General features: G+C 44.1%; 1 protein-coding gene across 3 annotated transcripts in view; it reads left to right on the top strand.

Moving 5' to 3' along the window:
• The window catches only part of ppp4r1 (protein phosphatase 4, regulatory subunit 1), a 36206-nt gene that overhangs the window by 12745 nt on the left and 6770 nt on the right, over window positions 1-16691 (top strand). For 2 of the 3 annotated variants that reach the window (XM_063206733.1, XM_063206735.1), the window contains 7 exons: window positions 9156-9310; window positions 9657-9752; window positions 12127-12312; window positions 13165-13326; window positions 13620-13720; window positions 15482-15602; window positions 16285-16413. In XM_063206733.1, coding sequence (XP_063062803.1) covers window positions 9156-9310; window positions 9657-9752; window positions 12127-12312; window positions 13165-13326; window positions 13620-13720; window positions 15482-15602; window positions 16285-16413 — 950 coding nt within the window. The remainder of the gene's footprint in view (window positions 1-9155; window positions 9311-9656; window positions 9753-12126; window positions 12313-13164; window positions 13327-13619; window positions 13721-15481; window positions 15603-16284; window positions 16414-16691) is intronic. The other variant, XM_063206734.1, reaches the window with a different exon arrangement.

Raw genomic sequence — 16691 nt, 5'->3', positions numbered from 1 at the left:
GTATTGAGTATGCCACTCCTTCCAAAGAATATGGGCCCTCCTCATCATAAAAGTTGCCCATCCTTGATCTAGGGCATTCTGAAGCACTGGAGGGGAGGGGAGGGGAGGGGTTGTTGCGTATTTGACTGGTTTTGCTCCACAACAGAGGAGAACGGGTCAGAGGAAACCCATAAGGTGTGTCTAACCTCACTGTCAGCTGTGGTTTGGTAGCATTACTCACTAAACGTCTCTACGTGTGTCTGTGTGGAACGTATAGCTATGCATAGGGCTGGTTCAAAAGATCGATCTGCGATCCAATATCGATTCACGATTTGAAAATTGCGATATCGATTCACAACTTTGTGGATCGATCTTTTGCCGATGATTATAGGCGCTATTTTCTCAACCACATCCTGTAGCTCTCTTTCACATTCATGTAGGCTACATGGACAAATACACGCGGCCTGTTCAAGTAAATAGTGCCAGTCTTATCCCACCTTTCTCTCTCATACCAAGTTTCCTGCTTGTTTCTTTCATACCAAGGTATGTCATGTTTGAGTGTGCATCAAATAGTGAGATATTTTGGTTTATACAGCCGGTCTTAGAATTCTAGACATAAATGGGTTAAAGTGACAACCCAGCCATAAAGAAGATCGATATCGAATCGAATTGAATCAGATCGTGGATCGAATCAGATCGTGACCTTATGGATTGGAATCGAATCGATCCAGGAAATTTGGATCGATTCCCAGCCCTAGCTATGCATTCTGGAATATTAGACAGGCTGCTTCCTTGCAAGAGACCTAAAAAAATTAAACCAGCTCGGAATCGGTTTGGCTTTTGACTTTCTTTCTTTGACTTCTGTGTGTTTTGCACCCCTTGCCATACATGTTCATCTGTTCAAGGTATGGGTATAGACTTTGATCAAAGCCTGGTCTCTGCATTGTCCTCCAACGAGTGTCTCTTATTAGTTTCTGGTATTAAACAGTTTAAAGGGCTCCTTAAATAGGCTGACTTTAAAGGAGGGCTGGCTGTCTCTGGCATTAGACCCAGCCCCAAGGCCTATGCTGGCTGGCTGGTTGGCTGGCTGGTTCCTTTCCACCCCAGAGCCTTGGGACTGTTTTGTAACTGACTGCTCCTGTCCTGTCCTGGACCATCCCATCTTGTCCTGGTTGCACGCTTTCTCTCTTTCTCTCTCTCTCTCTCTCTCTCTCTCTCTCTCTTTCTTTCTTTCTTTCTTTCTTTCTTTCTCTCTTTCTCTCTTTCTCTCTTTCTCTCTTTCTCTCTCTCTCTCTCTCTCTCTCTCTCTCTCTCTCTCTCTCTCTCCTGCTCTCCTGCTCTCTCTCTATCTCTCCTGCTCTCTCTCTATCTCTCTCTCTCTCTCCTGCTCTCCTGCTCTCTCTCTATCTCTCTCTTTCTGTCTCTCTGCTCCTCTCTCTCTTTCTCTCTCTATCTCTCCTGCTCTCTCTCTCTCTCTCTCTCTCTCTCTCTCCTGCTCTCTCTCTCTCTCCTGCTCTCTCTCTCTTTCTGTCCCTCCCTCCTCACTTGTCCGCCCGCTAGTGTGTCCGCTGCGCTGTCCCCTGTCAGCATAGATGCCCTATTCAGGGGCCCCTGCTGCGTGTCCGAGGTTCTGGGCTCAGCCTCCCTAGCGGAGCCAGACACTGGGGACGTGTTTACATGTTTGTCCTGTGCTGCACTGCGGGGAGACAGTGAGGCTTTCTTTTGGGAGCGCACGGTGGAGAGGAGAGCAATGGCACGAGTTCAAGCACAGGCATTGTGCTGGACAGCTATGCCGCCGCTTGCAAACAAAGTTTGGGCCCTAATGGGGTGGAAGAAGACCTGTCCTCTTTGTCACTTCATTCTCATCCTCTCTGCTGCCTTGTTCTGTTTTCTCCTTAGTTTGCACTTCGGCTTCATCCGTACGGCACCCAAACTTTGGAGGGCCTCATCTCCACCACAGCTATTAAATGTTAATGCTTAAGATTCCTTCAGTTGGCATCAAAAGGCATCTGTATGTGAACTATTGGTTAAATTGAAGAAGGTCCTCTGGGGAGCCTGTAGGGCAGGGGTACTCAATTAAAAGTCCCAGAGGGCCAGTTTTTCCAAATTCCTCCAAATAAAGGGTTAGCCTGGTCCTGACCATCCCATAATACTACCATTTCAAGTGCGTAGAATGGTGCGCGAAGCTAGGGTGAGGTGCCTTCCTTAGGCCTACTCTCATTGCCACTCTTCAATATTTTTGTAAATGACATAAGATTACTTGTTAGCCTGTATTTGCAGACTACATTCATAAAGATTGATTTCTTAGTGAGAAAACCAATAAGCCTGAAGATAACACTTTTCAAACAAATGTTGCTTATTATGACTTTTTTTATGCAGCATGCATAATGAGAATCAGATGTGTAATAATATCATGGACCCAGCAAAGAGGACACCTCAGGTTTTGTCAACAAGAAAATGGTACATTTGATGCAAGGTTGATTAAATGCAACAGCCAATAATAAATTGTCAAGTTGCTCATAACTTTGTTTGTAGTCTTAAAGAAGAAATGAAACGAATATTCATCTATTATTCACATTAAATATTGGGCCTATTTCTAAAACATCAATCCAACTTTAAATAATTTTTCCGGACATAACTTGTTGAAACGGCAACTTAAAACCGTGCCTTTGGTGCGACAATATTTACAGGGGCGTGACGTCATGCGGTTGACACCCTCTTTTTGCGAGTATGGTTGGCTGCGGAAATATCATACATTTGAAGGACCCATATCTCATAAAGGAACCAACATTAAGATACAAATATCGACATGTCGAAAGAACACACCTCTAACATTATGTGACAAAAACTCACGTTGAATATAAGCCTCACAAATAAGCCGAGTAGACTTTTCTTTGATGATGCACCACCATATGCCATATGGGTTGGAAAGATATGCCATATTCGGCACAGGATCGACGGGCACAAAACAGCACCGCGCTCCTACTAGGCTACACGAAGGCTACACGCTGATCATTATTAAGATATTATCAATCATATGACACTATTAGTGTAGGCTGTATGTGCTGTAGGGTGCCAGCCAGCTGCCGGTTTCTCAGATCATGTGACATTCCGCGCTGTCTTTGACAGGTTGAAACCGAAGTGGCACTTTGAAAGCCAGCTTTAAAATCTTATTAAACAATGGCGTTATCTCAATTATTATGCCGACAACTTATCGATCAACCAGCGCGGCATACTTGTTTTTTTGTTTATGGCAACGTGACAAGGGGGGGGGCGATGCTTTGGCTGCTGCACTCTGTCTTTGACATGTTGAAACCTAGCGAAATTGCACTATCAGCTACTTTAAAAACGTATGCTTAAGTAGCTCAATAGCATGGTTTTAATGTAATCTTAATAAACAATGGCGTTATACCCATCATTATGCGACAATTTGGTTCGTGCTTAGGGGCTGTTGTTTCATAACACAAGAACTGCACGACCGCCGGCCATGGATAGAGTCATAACTACACAACACAGATGTTCGTGCTCGGATGCTGGGGCGATTTCGTTGCATATAAAGCAATAACTCCACGACCGACGGCCATGGAGTCGTAACGAAACACCTCGACCCGCAGCGCATTGACCGAGGACCCTTAGTACTAGGGTGCTACAATGGCAGAGAGGAATAGCATCTTTAGCATGCTGCTATCCTGCTAAGTGGCTGTCGGCCAGACTCACCCGTGGTCGCACTCGAGCTAGAGATATCCGTCAGCACACCTGCTATCCATAGACACTGCTTGTGGTAGCCTAGGAGTGTATTTCCAACCATGTCCACGGTCTCCAGATTTTTTAAGGTAGGCTAAACAACAGGAGGGGTGGAAAACGCCCGGAGCACAACATTGATCTAGGTCACATTTCAAAAGCCGATGCCTCCTACACGATCAGCGTTGTTTTGCCTTCTCCTTGTCAGCAACAGTTCCAGTAATTTTGACTTAAAGACACTTGTGCAGAGAGATGCCTTCAGTGAAGCTTGTACTTGTTGCAACCTGTACCATTTGGACCGCCACGAACACAATATTTTCCACTGTGCTTTGATTTACTAGCCATAGACGCCGCCATTGATTACTATAACTTTGTGGGTTCGGAGTTGGACTGTGTCAACCTTATGACGTCACGCATAAGACAATAAATTCGCACTACTGGACAAAATATTGCTCATTTTGAGCACGTTTTAACATGACTTCCCGGATAAATTATTACACACACAATATCTTGTTTTAATCACAAAGCTTGGAACTTTTGTAATATGCAGCACAAACTGTAAAATTCCAACAATTAATATTCGTTTCATTTCTTCTGTAAGAGGGCCTTAGCATTCCAAACGAACTTTTCACACCTTTAAACGGTCCCCAAATAGTTCATCATGCAATTCGTTTTTATGTAGACTACCACTAGTTAGCTTCCAGCAGAGCTCAAACACAATTTGCCTTCATTTGTGTTAGCAACTAGCTACAGCTACTGCTAAACCAATTCGAAGTCCTAACACACTGTTTGCAATTAAATGTGGGCCATTATTTTCAAAAACGAGGCATAGAGAATTTTGTAAGTAATTTATTTACAGGCTCTGACACCGTCCTTCCCTTGTAGTCTACCTCACAACCTCTGCCACCCTCGTAGTCACTTCTGTCTGGAGCCAGCAGTGACTGGCAGACAGGGAGAAAGCTACTAAGGGGGCGGGGCACGGAACGCTTCTTCCTAGCGTCAGGGGCGCAATTTCAAAATAAGAGCCGGCAGCGCGATTGGACCAAAAAAAATTATGAAAAATTTAAAAAAAAAAATGTTTTAATTATTTGAGGGCCACAAATAGATGCCGCTAATTGAGTATGGGGGCTCAAGGGAATCGTGTGAATTCACATGGAATGACGCTGACCCTTCGCAATGTACAGCCCTGCCTTGTCTGTCATTCAAAGAATAAGGGGGGAAAACATTTTTATGACCGTGTAGGTTTTCAGGAACACAGACTCATCTCAACAGACCCCTACTCTACTGATCAGTGCTTTAAAAGCTGGACCTGTCACAGTGATGCACACATTATAATGAAAGTGAATGCCTAATGCAGCTGTCACATGCCTTTAGGCAGTTACTCACCGCCTGTGGACATGAAGGCATTCACGATGACTGCAACACTCCTCTAAGTCTCCACCTTTTCCGTTTGGCACATGGTGCCTGGGAAGTAAAAAAAATGACTGGCCTCTCTCTAATGGACTGATCAAACCTATTTTCCGACACAAATCTCTTGCCAAGTGAAGCAGATGACCACATCTGATGTAGGGAGGAAGGCGAGGTGGAAGTTGTGTACATGCAAAAATATATTTAGACGACATAAGAAGTCGCATGTGTGACGTGCAGCCGTTTTGGCTGCGGTGCACCGGTAAGGCTGGCTGCACGCCTTCAGCCTCGGTTCACGTCAAATATGTGAGGCACACCTTGTAGTCTGTTACCTAGCCTTGCACAAAAACTAAAATAACATTTCTATCCTGCTGAAAATGAGTGGTCTTACGACACTAGGGATATACCGATACTGGTATCGGTATCGGCACCCGATACTGCTCATTGTACTCGTACTCGTCAAGCACTTGCCGATACCAGGAACGATACTGCTATTACACAAAACAATGCAAAATCTTGTCATGTTCTGTGGACTTGAAAGCAGCGTGGAAAAAAAGTGCCACCTCATACATTTACTAACATTTAAATATACATTGAAATGGACAATAAAAATATCATGGGTGGAAAAAAACAATGCTATGCATTTATTTTCATTGTATTTTGGTGGTAATCGGTATCGGTACTCTGTATCGGCAAGTACACACATTAATGTACTCATACTTGTATCGGTTTTCAAAAAAGTGGTATCGGTGCATCCCTATACGACCGAAATCTTTAAAAATCGGTGCTATGATATGTGAAATCCAGAGCACATGTCAAATGGAATCAGGATTTATCATGACTCGCCCTGTTCACTTCCATTTAAAGTTTTTGCGAGTTATGGACCAGAAGTAGAAGGGCGTGACTTAGGTGCCCTATAGGGTAGTCTTCCTTGTTGTCTAGTCAGACACCAGATATTGTCTTGTTGTCGTGTGATTCAGAAGAGCTGGCCAGAAGATGAATGGAAGCCTGGTCTTCCTGAATGAGCTTAGTGTTTGCACATGTGGTTGGAAGGGAATGCTGCCGTGACATGGGTGGGATGACGCCGCAGGCAGCTTTCTTTTTTTCTCGCTCTCTTTCTGTCTGTACCGTTTAGAAAAGCCTCTCATCTCCTAATGATATGAATGAAGGGGACTATTTAGTTGTCTTCACTTCTTGGAAAGGCCATCCAGTCATGTTCGAAATCCTACTACCTTAGTAGACGGTGAAGGTGTCCTACATCAGTCATTTGGCTGTGTTCATCATGGGTTTTTATTGTTATAGATTAATCGGTCTATTTGTAATTTGTCCTTTTTGTTTAGTCATTTCCTCCTGTGTCTGTCACGGAAGCCGAGCGCAAATAATCCATATCCAACAGACATGTAACTTAGTAGGGGAGAGCAGGGACGAATGAAACACGGGACGAATGAAACACTGCGATTTACTCGAAAACAATACACATCTCAAACATAATATTCGGTCAGTACATTCAGCACGGAAGACTTGACAACCCCGGGAAAGCTCGTGCCGTGACGTCACCTAGTTCCAACGTTAGCCCCATGAGCCTGTTTTTGACACCTTAAGTAAAATCTTACCCGTCTTAGTTTTTTTGTGATCAAAAGTTCTTTTGGTTGTTTTATGCAGTAATGTTATGTTCATACAGCAGATGAATCGTTCCTTTAACATACCTGAAAGTATGAAATGTCAAAGTTGTCGAGTTTACAGGTAAAAAGGATTTTAGTGTCAGTAGACACTGTCGGGACGAATGAAACACCCGTTTCATCCGTCCCTCTCGCCCATTGACTTAAAGCTGGATCAAAATAAAACAGGAGGATCCACTGTAAATCCCGCATCAAGACTTAAGTAAACTGCATAATAATTATAGAATAAGTGTTTTAGATTAAATTTAGTCATCAGAATGGCAGACAAAAAACCATAATGGAAATGTGGGTCTCGCGCATTTGCCCACGTGGAATAACGCTATCTCACCCATTTATAGTTTGATAAATTGTATAATATTTTACTCAGGAGAAGTGTAGTAGTGCATTGTCATGTGTGTTTCATAAAAAATAGAGTACAGTGAATTATTTCTGTTTACAACCCACTGTTTCATTCGTCCCTCATGTGTGTTTCATCCGTCCCGACAGTGAGGGACGGATGAAACAAACGACAGGTTGCATTCAAAGTTAAAAATAAACGTGATACCTTAACGGTTGTGTTAAATTACAACTGTAACTATTAGAATACACATATAGGTTGTTGATCATATCACAAAATGCTTTTCATCTGCTTTATTATTTTTGAAAATAACCATTAAGTAAAAAGTGTTTCATTCGTCCCTGCTCTCCCCTATTTGGTCCTGATGGTTTGCAATTAGAGGTGCTCCGATTGCTCGGCAGCCGATCATGATCGGCAGATAATGGCCAAAAATAGCCTGATCGGTGATCGGAAAAACATGCCGATCAAAAAACCGATCCAGATATTAAATTCCTCACGCAACCATTTTGCCTTTACACCTGGCGCTGCCTGCAGCCTAGGTGCTGGCTCTGCACAGCTGCTGCACCAAAATAAGGCATCTTTACTTGTCTTTAACCTTTTGGAATTCCCTCCTTCATTTTCACCATTTATAATCATATCTGCATCAACAATGATCTGATTTTCCGATCCATGCGCCGTTTACATGACGCTTGTAATTTGCGAATGACGTGTCAGTCTCGCCATGTTCGCTATTTTGAGTTACAGCCTGTCAGCACGCAACAACTAAACGTTTCCAAAACAATCATCAACGGTATTGTTTTTAAAGTTGTAGCCTTATGGACAGCCAGGTCATTAGTTTGTAGTCGCTGCAACACCAAACAGAGGGAGAGTGGACGGTGTGAAACTCAATGAGTCTGTGCAGGGAATTCTACAATCTATGACAGTGTTACAAAGCTTTCCTCGCAGACGCTGTGTTGTGCGTGTTGCCTGTTCTTTCAAGGGAAGTTTTTTTCTTGTTTTGTGTAGGTCTATGTAGAATCTCAAGTTTTTCAGTCACAATGTAATTTGCGATAGACTACTTCTCGCCAGTTAGCCATTTTGCGTTATAACCTGTGTAGTTGCCTCGGTCAGCACGCGACAAGTTCACGTTGTCCGCACAAGCATGCCAACGTTATTGTTTTCAAAGTTGTAATTGACAGTCAGTCGATTAGTTTGATAGTCGCTGAAACGCCAAACGGCGACAGGTGAGGGGAGAGGGAGAGAGCTCAGACTCAGAACGGTCGCGGAGCACTGCAGCTGTGGACAGTGAGTGACAGAGAGGGGAGGGGCTCTCCTCACGAGGCTGCTCATTTAAAGCAACAGGGTTTTTTCTCGTAGAGAAACTGAGAGACTGAGATCCAGGTGTCTGAGCTTCAATTCAATCTTAAATAGTTTAGTAATTATATGCAATGACTTATAAATTGATGTAATGTTTCAGTTTCAATTCAATCTTAAATAGTTTAGTAATTATATGCAATAACTTATAAATTGATTAATACTGTAGACTTACTTGTAGGCTATATTACCAGCACTAGTCTGAAAGAGCTGAAAGATAATAATAATAATAATAATAATAGCCTAATAATAATAATAATAATAATAATAGCCTAATAATAGGCCTACATTGTGAAAGTGACATGTGCAAATTAAGATTGATTGGTTTATGGGCAGAAATGGTATTCAATAAGGATAATTAATAGGCTATTAAAAAAATAGGAAATAATTTCTGTGATCGGCAATGATCGGTGATCGGCAGATAAAGATTTTTGGTGATCGGTATCGGTGATCGGGCCAAAAAATGGTGATCGGAGCACCTCTAATTGCAATGGTGTCATGCCCTGTGCTTGAATATGTGTGTGTCAAGATGTCTTTGGCCTTTGCCTGTAACTGAAATCAAGCACAAACTGGTTGCCTTCTCCAGAAGAAATGTGGCATTAATTGGACCCTGATCACTTCCTAATACCTTGTGTGTGTGTGTATATGTGTGTGAGCAGCCCAGGTGGAGGTGCTGACTGCTGCGCTTCGGGCCACAGCGCTGGACGCCCATCTGGAGGATGCCTACCTGGAGCCCCGGACAGCCCACCTGGCCTCACACGACAACCCCTTCGACGTGCACCAAGTGCCCCTCCTCGACTCCAGCGACCTGGAGGTGAGCTGACACCTATGTGGTTTAGTGTGTGTGTGTGGGTGGGTGTGTGTGTGTGGGTGTGGTGGTGGCACTGTCATCAAGGGAGACTGTTGTTATGCTGCAACAAAGGAGGCAGGGGAGATTGGAAAAAAATTCCAGCACCATATGGGATGAACAAGAGAGGGCAGAGATCCCAGAGGGTACAGCCTGCCTCCCAGGCAGGAGGCATGGAGGGAGGTGGGGGGTAATGGGGTAGAGAAGGAAACCGATGCATTTCCTGCATGGCTTGCTAAGTGAAAGTGTGTCCGTGTGTGTGTGTGTCCGTGTGTGTGTGTGCGTGCATGTGTGTGTCCCTCCCCTTGAAAAGAACCAGGATCCTACTCTGCAGATTAGCCGAGGGGACGACTCTGACCTGAGCGACCACAGCATGAGCCCAGAGGAGGAGAAGAGGTCTAAACACCAGGTGGGGCCTGCAACTAGAAAATATAGAGAACTGCCTAAAAATCATAAAATAATCCTGGTTCTGTTGACGTGAAGTAGACAGGCCTGCAACTTTTAGAACGAAATCATTAAATAACCTGGTTGATATCAGGGGCCGTGCGTCTATCACGGTTGTGGAATGTTTGGGTAAATAAATTTAAAACGATATCAAATTCTGGGTTCTGTTGACGTCACGTAAGACAGGCCTGGAACCTTGGACATAAATTAAAAAAAAGAAAAGATTCTGTTGATGTCAGGAACTGTGCGTCTGCCGTGGTTCATGTAGGTTTGTAGGGTGATTTTGAGCGGTTGAGTTATGAAATTCCCAACCCATATTGATCAGTGACTCAGACTTTTTGGCTGTGTAGTGCACTGTTTGACGCAACGCAGAAAGAAGCAGTCTGGTAGCTTGAAGCATGAGGTGAATATTTCAGTGCCTCGTTTCAACTCTTGAATGAGGAATGGAAAAATGCAAAAACGCATCATTGATATTGTTTATACTGTATGCCACCATAGTGTTGTCCTTCAGCTCAAGATTGCCTTGGCATTGTAGATGTTGTCTATATCTACAAATGGGATGGCGGGCAAACTCGGCAGATGTTCAATATGTGCCTCAAAGTAAGAACACTATACGTTGCTTTACTGTGGAAAATGCAATAAAACCGCATTGAGCAGAACTCATGCTGTCTGCCTCATTGTAGAATATGGCTGTAGCAATGCAGGTAAAATCAAGAATTCATGATGAGTTTGTAGATGTGTGAGCAGAATATTTTAGTTTGTTATTAATTCATAAAACCTTGCTCTTGGAAATTCACCTTTACAATACAAGTGTCCAAATTCCTTTTTTTAGGAAAGAAGCATAGGGCTCATACCTCAAAAAACTAAATAAAATGATTTGTAAACTTGATCTAAGCCAGGGGTGTCATTCCCGTTCAACATACAGCCCATTTGATCTGAAGAGGGCCAGACCAGTAACACAATGGCAAAAAAATCACTGGCAAAATTTCTGCTTCATATTGCTTAGTAGGTCAGAACACTGGCGCAAGCTATTGTATTGTTTGCCAAGCCTCCATCCATGACTGGTTTAGATCTTCAGCCATCACATTAGCTCACGCCTTTCCGTTTAAGCCCTCACGTGTTTGTTGAGTCACCTCAAGTCACTATCAATCAAGACCGGTGGCATGCGCCATCAGATACACAGGTGAAATGTGACCCTTGGAAGATTACACACATGCCTTCCATGGCTCCGCCGTGCTGCACCTCGCGGTGTTTATTGTCCCTGAAACAGGTTGGCACTTCAGGCACGCAACTCTGCTCACAGAAGCCGTGCAGCCGGTAATTTGTCTTGTGGGGGTGTTGGGGTGGTGTTGATGACTGTGCTTCCTGTGTTCGAAGTCAGGGCAATGAGAGGTGTGATCACATCCCGTAGTAAATACCTGCGTGTACAAAGGAGGAAATGCAGCTGGAGCCTTCCTCCTATGGGGGAGTGTTGAAGGGTTTACAGCATGAAGCCACTGCAGACGTCACCCCAAGTAGGAAATTCCCTTAGTGCTGCTCAGATGGTGGCTGTCAAATCGTGGCCCGTTAAATGTTTGTTTTATGAATACAACCAGCACGTAGACCTGTATTGCACATACAGCTTGCAGTAGGCCTACAGTACAATGCAACAAATTCATTGCAATGGGCTAACAATGAAATGCTGCAAGTGCATTACAATGGTCAATAGAAATATATGTGCTCCTGCTGTTTCAGGAATCTGGCGTACCTGTGTAATCTCTGTTCCATATCGAGAGTAAACATACCAGCAGGAGAGTCCGGCAGCTTTTTTGTTTTCTTAAAATAATAAAGCCCAGTGGGTCGCTAAGTAGATTTGTTGTCGCCTTTTGGTTTTCCTTTCCTGTTTTGCTTAAGAAACTCCTTAGGAATTAAAATTTAGCACATTAGTTTAGCGCATTACCATGTTGAGTCTTTTACTTAAAGTTGTGTAATGGTCATATTTTTAACTGCCATTGATTTGGAGGTCATGTTTGTTTTGCCAGCTTGTGGTCTAGGATTGTTTTAATTGTTACTACATACCATTTGCATGCGGTCTTACTTACTCCACTGATGGCACTAGCTTTCTTCATCATTCTCCATTCTCCTCTGCTTCTCTGTCTAGGAATGCAGGAATGCAGTCTAGTATTTTACTGGGTTGTATTTAAAGTTCAAGTTTATTAGACAGCATGTTAAATGTCAAGTTTGTCTGACAACTTGTTGTCCAGGATTTTTTTTGTATTACAATGTATTAACAAGGCATCGGAGAAACTCCATTGACTGCCATTAACATCCTGAAATCCGTCTTCTCCTCCTGTGTCCAGGACGTGGTTCCCCAGGCCCTGCTGGACCAGTACCTGTCCATGACGGACCCTTCGCGGGCCCAGACGGTGGACATGGAGATTGCCAAGCACTGTGCCTACAGCCTGCCTGGCGTGGCCATGACCCTGGGCCGGGAGAACTGGCACTGCCTCCGAGACACCTACGAAACGCTGGCGTCAGATATGCAGGTAGGAGCACTCTCCCCCTCTCTCTCCCTTTTGTTCTCTCGCTCGCTTGCTCGCACTCTCTCTCTCTCTCCCTCTCTCTGCTTTTGGAGAGGGGGTCAGTGTTACGGCTCCAGAAGGTTGATACCCCTGCAAATGGCTTAATCAGCTGTTTTCTGAAGATGAATCGGCTAGGTCAGTGCTGATGGAGCCATATTTTGTGCCAAAACTCAAGTGCGCGTGCATGGGATAATGTGCTGCGTGAAATGAAAATAAAGCTGAATGTCAAATATTGGGGACATGATTTTAAGCTTCATGCTTTCGAAAAGGGTATATTGGAGTGCAAAAAATGCTGGGGTATAAAAAAGCATTTATTATCCTTTAGTGCAGTGATTCTCAACTGGTGGGTCGGGACCCAAAAGTGGGTCACGGAGGGTTCCTGGGTGGGTCGCGGAGCTGTGATGCAATGCACTAAAAATGACTATGATGTCGAAGACAGAGTGAAACATGGTTAATAGGCCTTTTCCTCTCCACTACTTCACAAGACACATTGTATATCAGCATACAATGCAAATAATAATGCATATTGTGAAATGCATGGGAATATTTTTTATTATTATTGGAAGAATCTGACGGTGCGACACACAGTTTGGGTCACAACGTATTGACCACGGGAAATTGTGGGTCTCAAGACTATTCCAGTTGAGAACCACTGCTTTAGTAGTCCTTATAGGTACAATTCAGTTATACTAGTTGCTGGTTTTCCTAGTCACAATCTTTATCTCTTATCTCCTTCCTTTGCTCTTTTTGTTTTCCTCTCTCTGCTCCTCTCTTCCTGTTTCTCTCTCTCTCGTGTCGTCTTGGTCTTAACTGCAGTGGAAGGTGCGGCGGACGTTGGCGTTCTCGATCCACGAGCTGGCGCTGATCCTGGGTGACCAGCTGACGGCGGCCGACCTGGTGCCCATCTTCAACAGCTTCCTGAAGGACCTGGACGAGGTGCGGATAGGGGTGCTCAAACACCTCTACGACTTCCTCAAGGTGAGGCAAGACTTTCAGTCCTATCCGTACTGTACTTACAGTTTGTAGAAGCACAATTTATATGACTGGTTAGGGAGTTGAACTGTAGGTTGCAGGTTCAATCTCCACCTTTGCCAATCCCTTTCTGCCTCCATGGCTGAAGTGCCCTTGAGCAAGGCAATTACCCCCTGCTCAGGGGACTGTAACCAATACCCTGTAATGTCTAAGTCGCTTTGGTTAAAAGCGTCAGCTAAGTGTAATGTAATGTTTGTCATGTGTCTGCTGTGCTGACGTCTCCTTCTGCTTTTTGGCAGCTTCTACACCAGGAGACGCGGCGCAAGTACCTCTACCAGCTCCAGGAGTTCCTAGTTACAGACAACAGCCGCAACTGGCGATTCCGATCCGAGCTGTCAGAGTAAGCCTCTTTCCCCTCATATTCGTCATTTCTTTCGGTTTCTGTTTTTTTTTTCCCTCCCCTTTCCTCATTTTGGTTTCTGGCGTTGACTGTTTCTAATGCGTTATGCATCATCATGATGATCCTCAGTCTTGTCCTTCTGGCAAAGTGGAAACCTTCTTGTCATGTTCATGAGTCGGAGTCTTTAGTACTCTCTCGCTCCTTTTCTCTCGCTCCTTTTCTCTCTCTCTCTCTCTCTCTCTCTCTCTCTCTCTCTTGCGCTCTCACACTCTTCTGGCTTCTCTCTCTCTCTCTCTCTCTCTCTCTCTCTCTCTCTCTCTCTCTCTCTCTCTCTCTCTCTCTCTCTCTCTCTGCTTTTCATCATTGTGAGTGCTTGATGTGGTGCTAGCCCTTGCACTACACATCCTCTCTCCAGAGGAATAGCTGTATTCCAGCAGGGTTGCGCTGTTCCAGTTAAGGCGCTACATGTCTGACAGCCCAAGAATTTCACTAACTAAGGAGGGCAAGACTGCTTTTGCGTTACGCAGCGCTCTCGCTCTCGCTCTCTCTCTTTCACTCTCTTTCTCGCTCTCTTACTCTTGCTGTCTTTCTCTCGATTTCTGTCGCTCGCTCTCTCTCTTTCTCACTCTGGCTCTCTTTCTCTCAATTTGTCTCTTTGTTGCTCGCTCACTCTCTCTTTCTCTTGCTCTCTCTGTGCCCCACTTTGAATTTCTGCAGAGTGAAAGCCTGAGCTCTTCTGCTCTCTGTCTGCCTGGCTGCTACAGAATATCTTATGAGGGAGGATCGTTAAACAGTGGGGGGGAAAAAATGATATTGTTTAGCACTCAGCAGCTGGATTCATGGCAATTTTACAGAAAGTGAAACTTTTCTTCGCTGTTTTTCTTCTCTGTATACATGGCCTCGACTCGAGACAAAAGACTGCTCAGGATTAGTACTAGTTTTGTTTTTCTGTGCTACTTAGTTTGGGTATTAGTGACAAGGTCCAGCCCTAGGCTACAGATACAAGTTTGTTTTTTTAACCAGAAGGACTAGAGAAGGTCTAAAAATGTCAATGGCTCAGCTGCTTATGTTGTAATTGCACAGTAAAAAAAATAAACAACACTTAAAAACAAGGTTTTCGGTTTGGTTTTGACAGGACTGCTAAATTTTAAGAAGATTACGGTAACCACAAGGCTGTAAGACTATAAACGTGAATAGAGTTTGCTATTGACATTGATTAATCGAAAGCCACCCAACACTGAAGCCACGCAGCAATGTTTGCATGTCTAATGAGCAACCTATTCAACGGCAGACCCATGCGATGGATTAACTGCCATATCCAATCATGTGCTCTGTCATGGCTCCTTGCGCTGCTGTCGAAGGCATTTTACAGACTGTACCAGTCAGAAACACTCACTTGTGCATTTCATACCTCACCCTGCCCAACTTGATATTTGTCTTCTATTTTACTACTCTAAAGATGGTTATGCTTTGTGGTGAGGATATTTTGTGTGTGTGTGTGTGTGTGTGTGTGTGTGTGTGTGTGTGTGTGTGTGTGTGTGTGTGTGTGTGTGTGTGTGTGTGTGTGTGTGTGTGTGTGTGTGTGTGTGTGTGTGTGTGTGTGTGTGTGTGTGTGTGTGTGTGTGTGTGTGTGTGTGTGTGTGTGTGTGTCTGTGTGTGTGTGTCTGTGTGTGTGTGTCTGTGTGTGTGTCAGGTGGTGCTTACATGTTTATTCTTCCATGATGTGAATTGTGAATTCCGTGTGTGTGTTTATGTTTACAGGCAGCTGGTGCTTCTTCTGGAGTTGTACAGTCCACAGGACGTGTATGACTACCTGAGACCGTTGGCCTTTAAACTTTGCACAGACAGGGTGTCCTCAGTACGGTGGACATCCTACAGACTGGTAAGTCAAACGGTCAAAATATTAACTGTGTTTAGGTTACGCTTTCATCCAAACGCAACTTCAATTTAGGTGCAAGCCAGGGTATTGGGTACAGAGTGCCTGTAGCGATGGGAATCTGCAAGACATATTCTTAATTCATTTTGTATGTCTGGTAGAGAGTATGTGTGAATGTGTGTTATAGAGGGGATGAGTGTGTGCGCAATGCCTTTGTAAAACTTAGACCAGGGGTGCGTTTCTCGACTACACCGTTGCTACCCAAGTTAGCTTGGTTGCAGTGCAATTTCCCATGGGAAACCTAGTAAGTTGCTAACTGGTACGCAACAATGCTTTTGAGAAACGGGGTCCAGCTCCCTGATCATTAGGCCTTTTTAAAAACATTTCTTGTAAGTTAATGAACTCCTATTTCACATTAGTCATCACAATCTCAAAGATTACCAACTTGCTGAATCATGATTTATTGCTTCCAGGATTTGCTCATAGATCTATACCAAAAATGTGGTGGCATGTGATATTGAGAATTAGTGTAAATATACCCCTTGCCATTTTTGTGGCTGCCTTCTGTAATGCTACACCAGGTGTTTATTTCTTTTTTTGAGATGTGCGGTCTTTGCTGTTTTAGACACTTGTTTGAGATTGTGTGTGTGTGTGTGTGTGTGTGTGTGTTTTGTTTCCTTCTCTCCAGGTTAGTGAGATCATTAGGAAGTTGTCTACCTGTCCATCGCTGCTGGTGGACTTCCTCAGTGAGCTGGTGGATAAGTTCTGCCACTGTCCGAAGTGGTCAGGACGACAAGCGTTCGCCTTTGTCTGTCAGGTAAGTCGGAAAGCTGTGCAGATGTTTTCCTTCGCTCCTGCGTTGTCTGCCAATGTCTTGCTGCGCATAGTGTGCCGAGTTGGGGAGTTCAAGTGGAGTTTATGTTGCAATGCTTCGTGCTTCAGCTATGGATTTGAACAATCAGGAGCGTGAAATGCAGTCCACGTTGACACTGAGTCCAGATATGAAGAGATATGATTCACTGGCTTCTTGGCTGCATCAGCAACGTGTTATTAACAATGTATGACGGACCTAGGAAATGGTGCTTCGAGCCTACC

This window comes from Engraulis encrasicolus, chromosome 9 (assembly GCF_034702125.1).
Source record: "Engraulis encrasicolus isolate BLACKSEA-1 chromosome 9, IST_EnEncr_1.0, whole genome shotgun sequence".
Lineage (NCBI taxonomy): Eukaryota > Metazoa > Chordata > Actinopteri > Clupeiformes > Engraulidae > Engraulis > Engraulis encrasicolus.
Note: the sequence above shows the minus strand (reverse complement) of the source record. Positions and strands in the feature narration are given on the sequence as shown.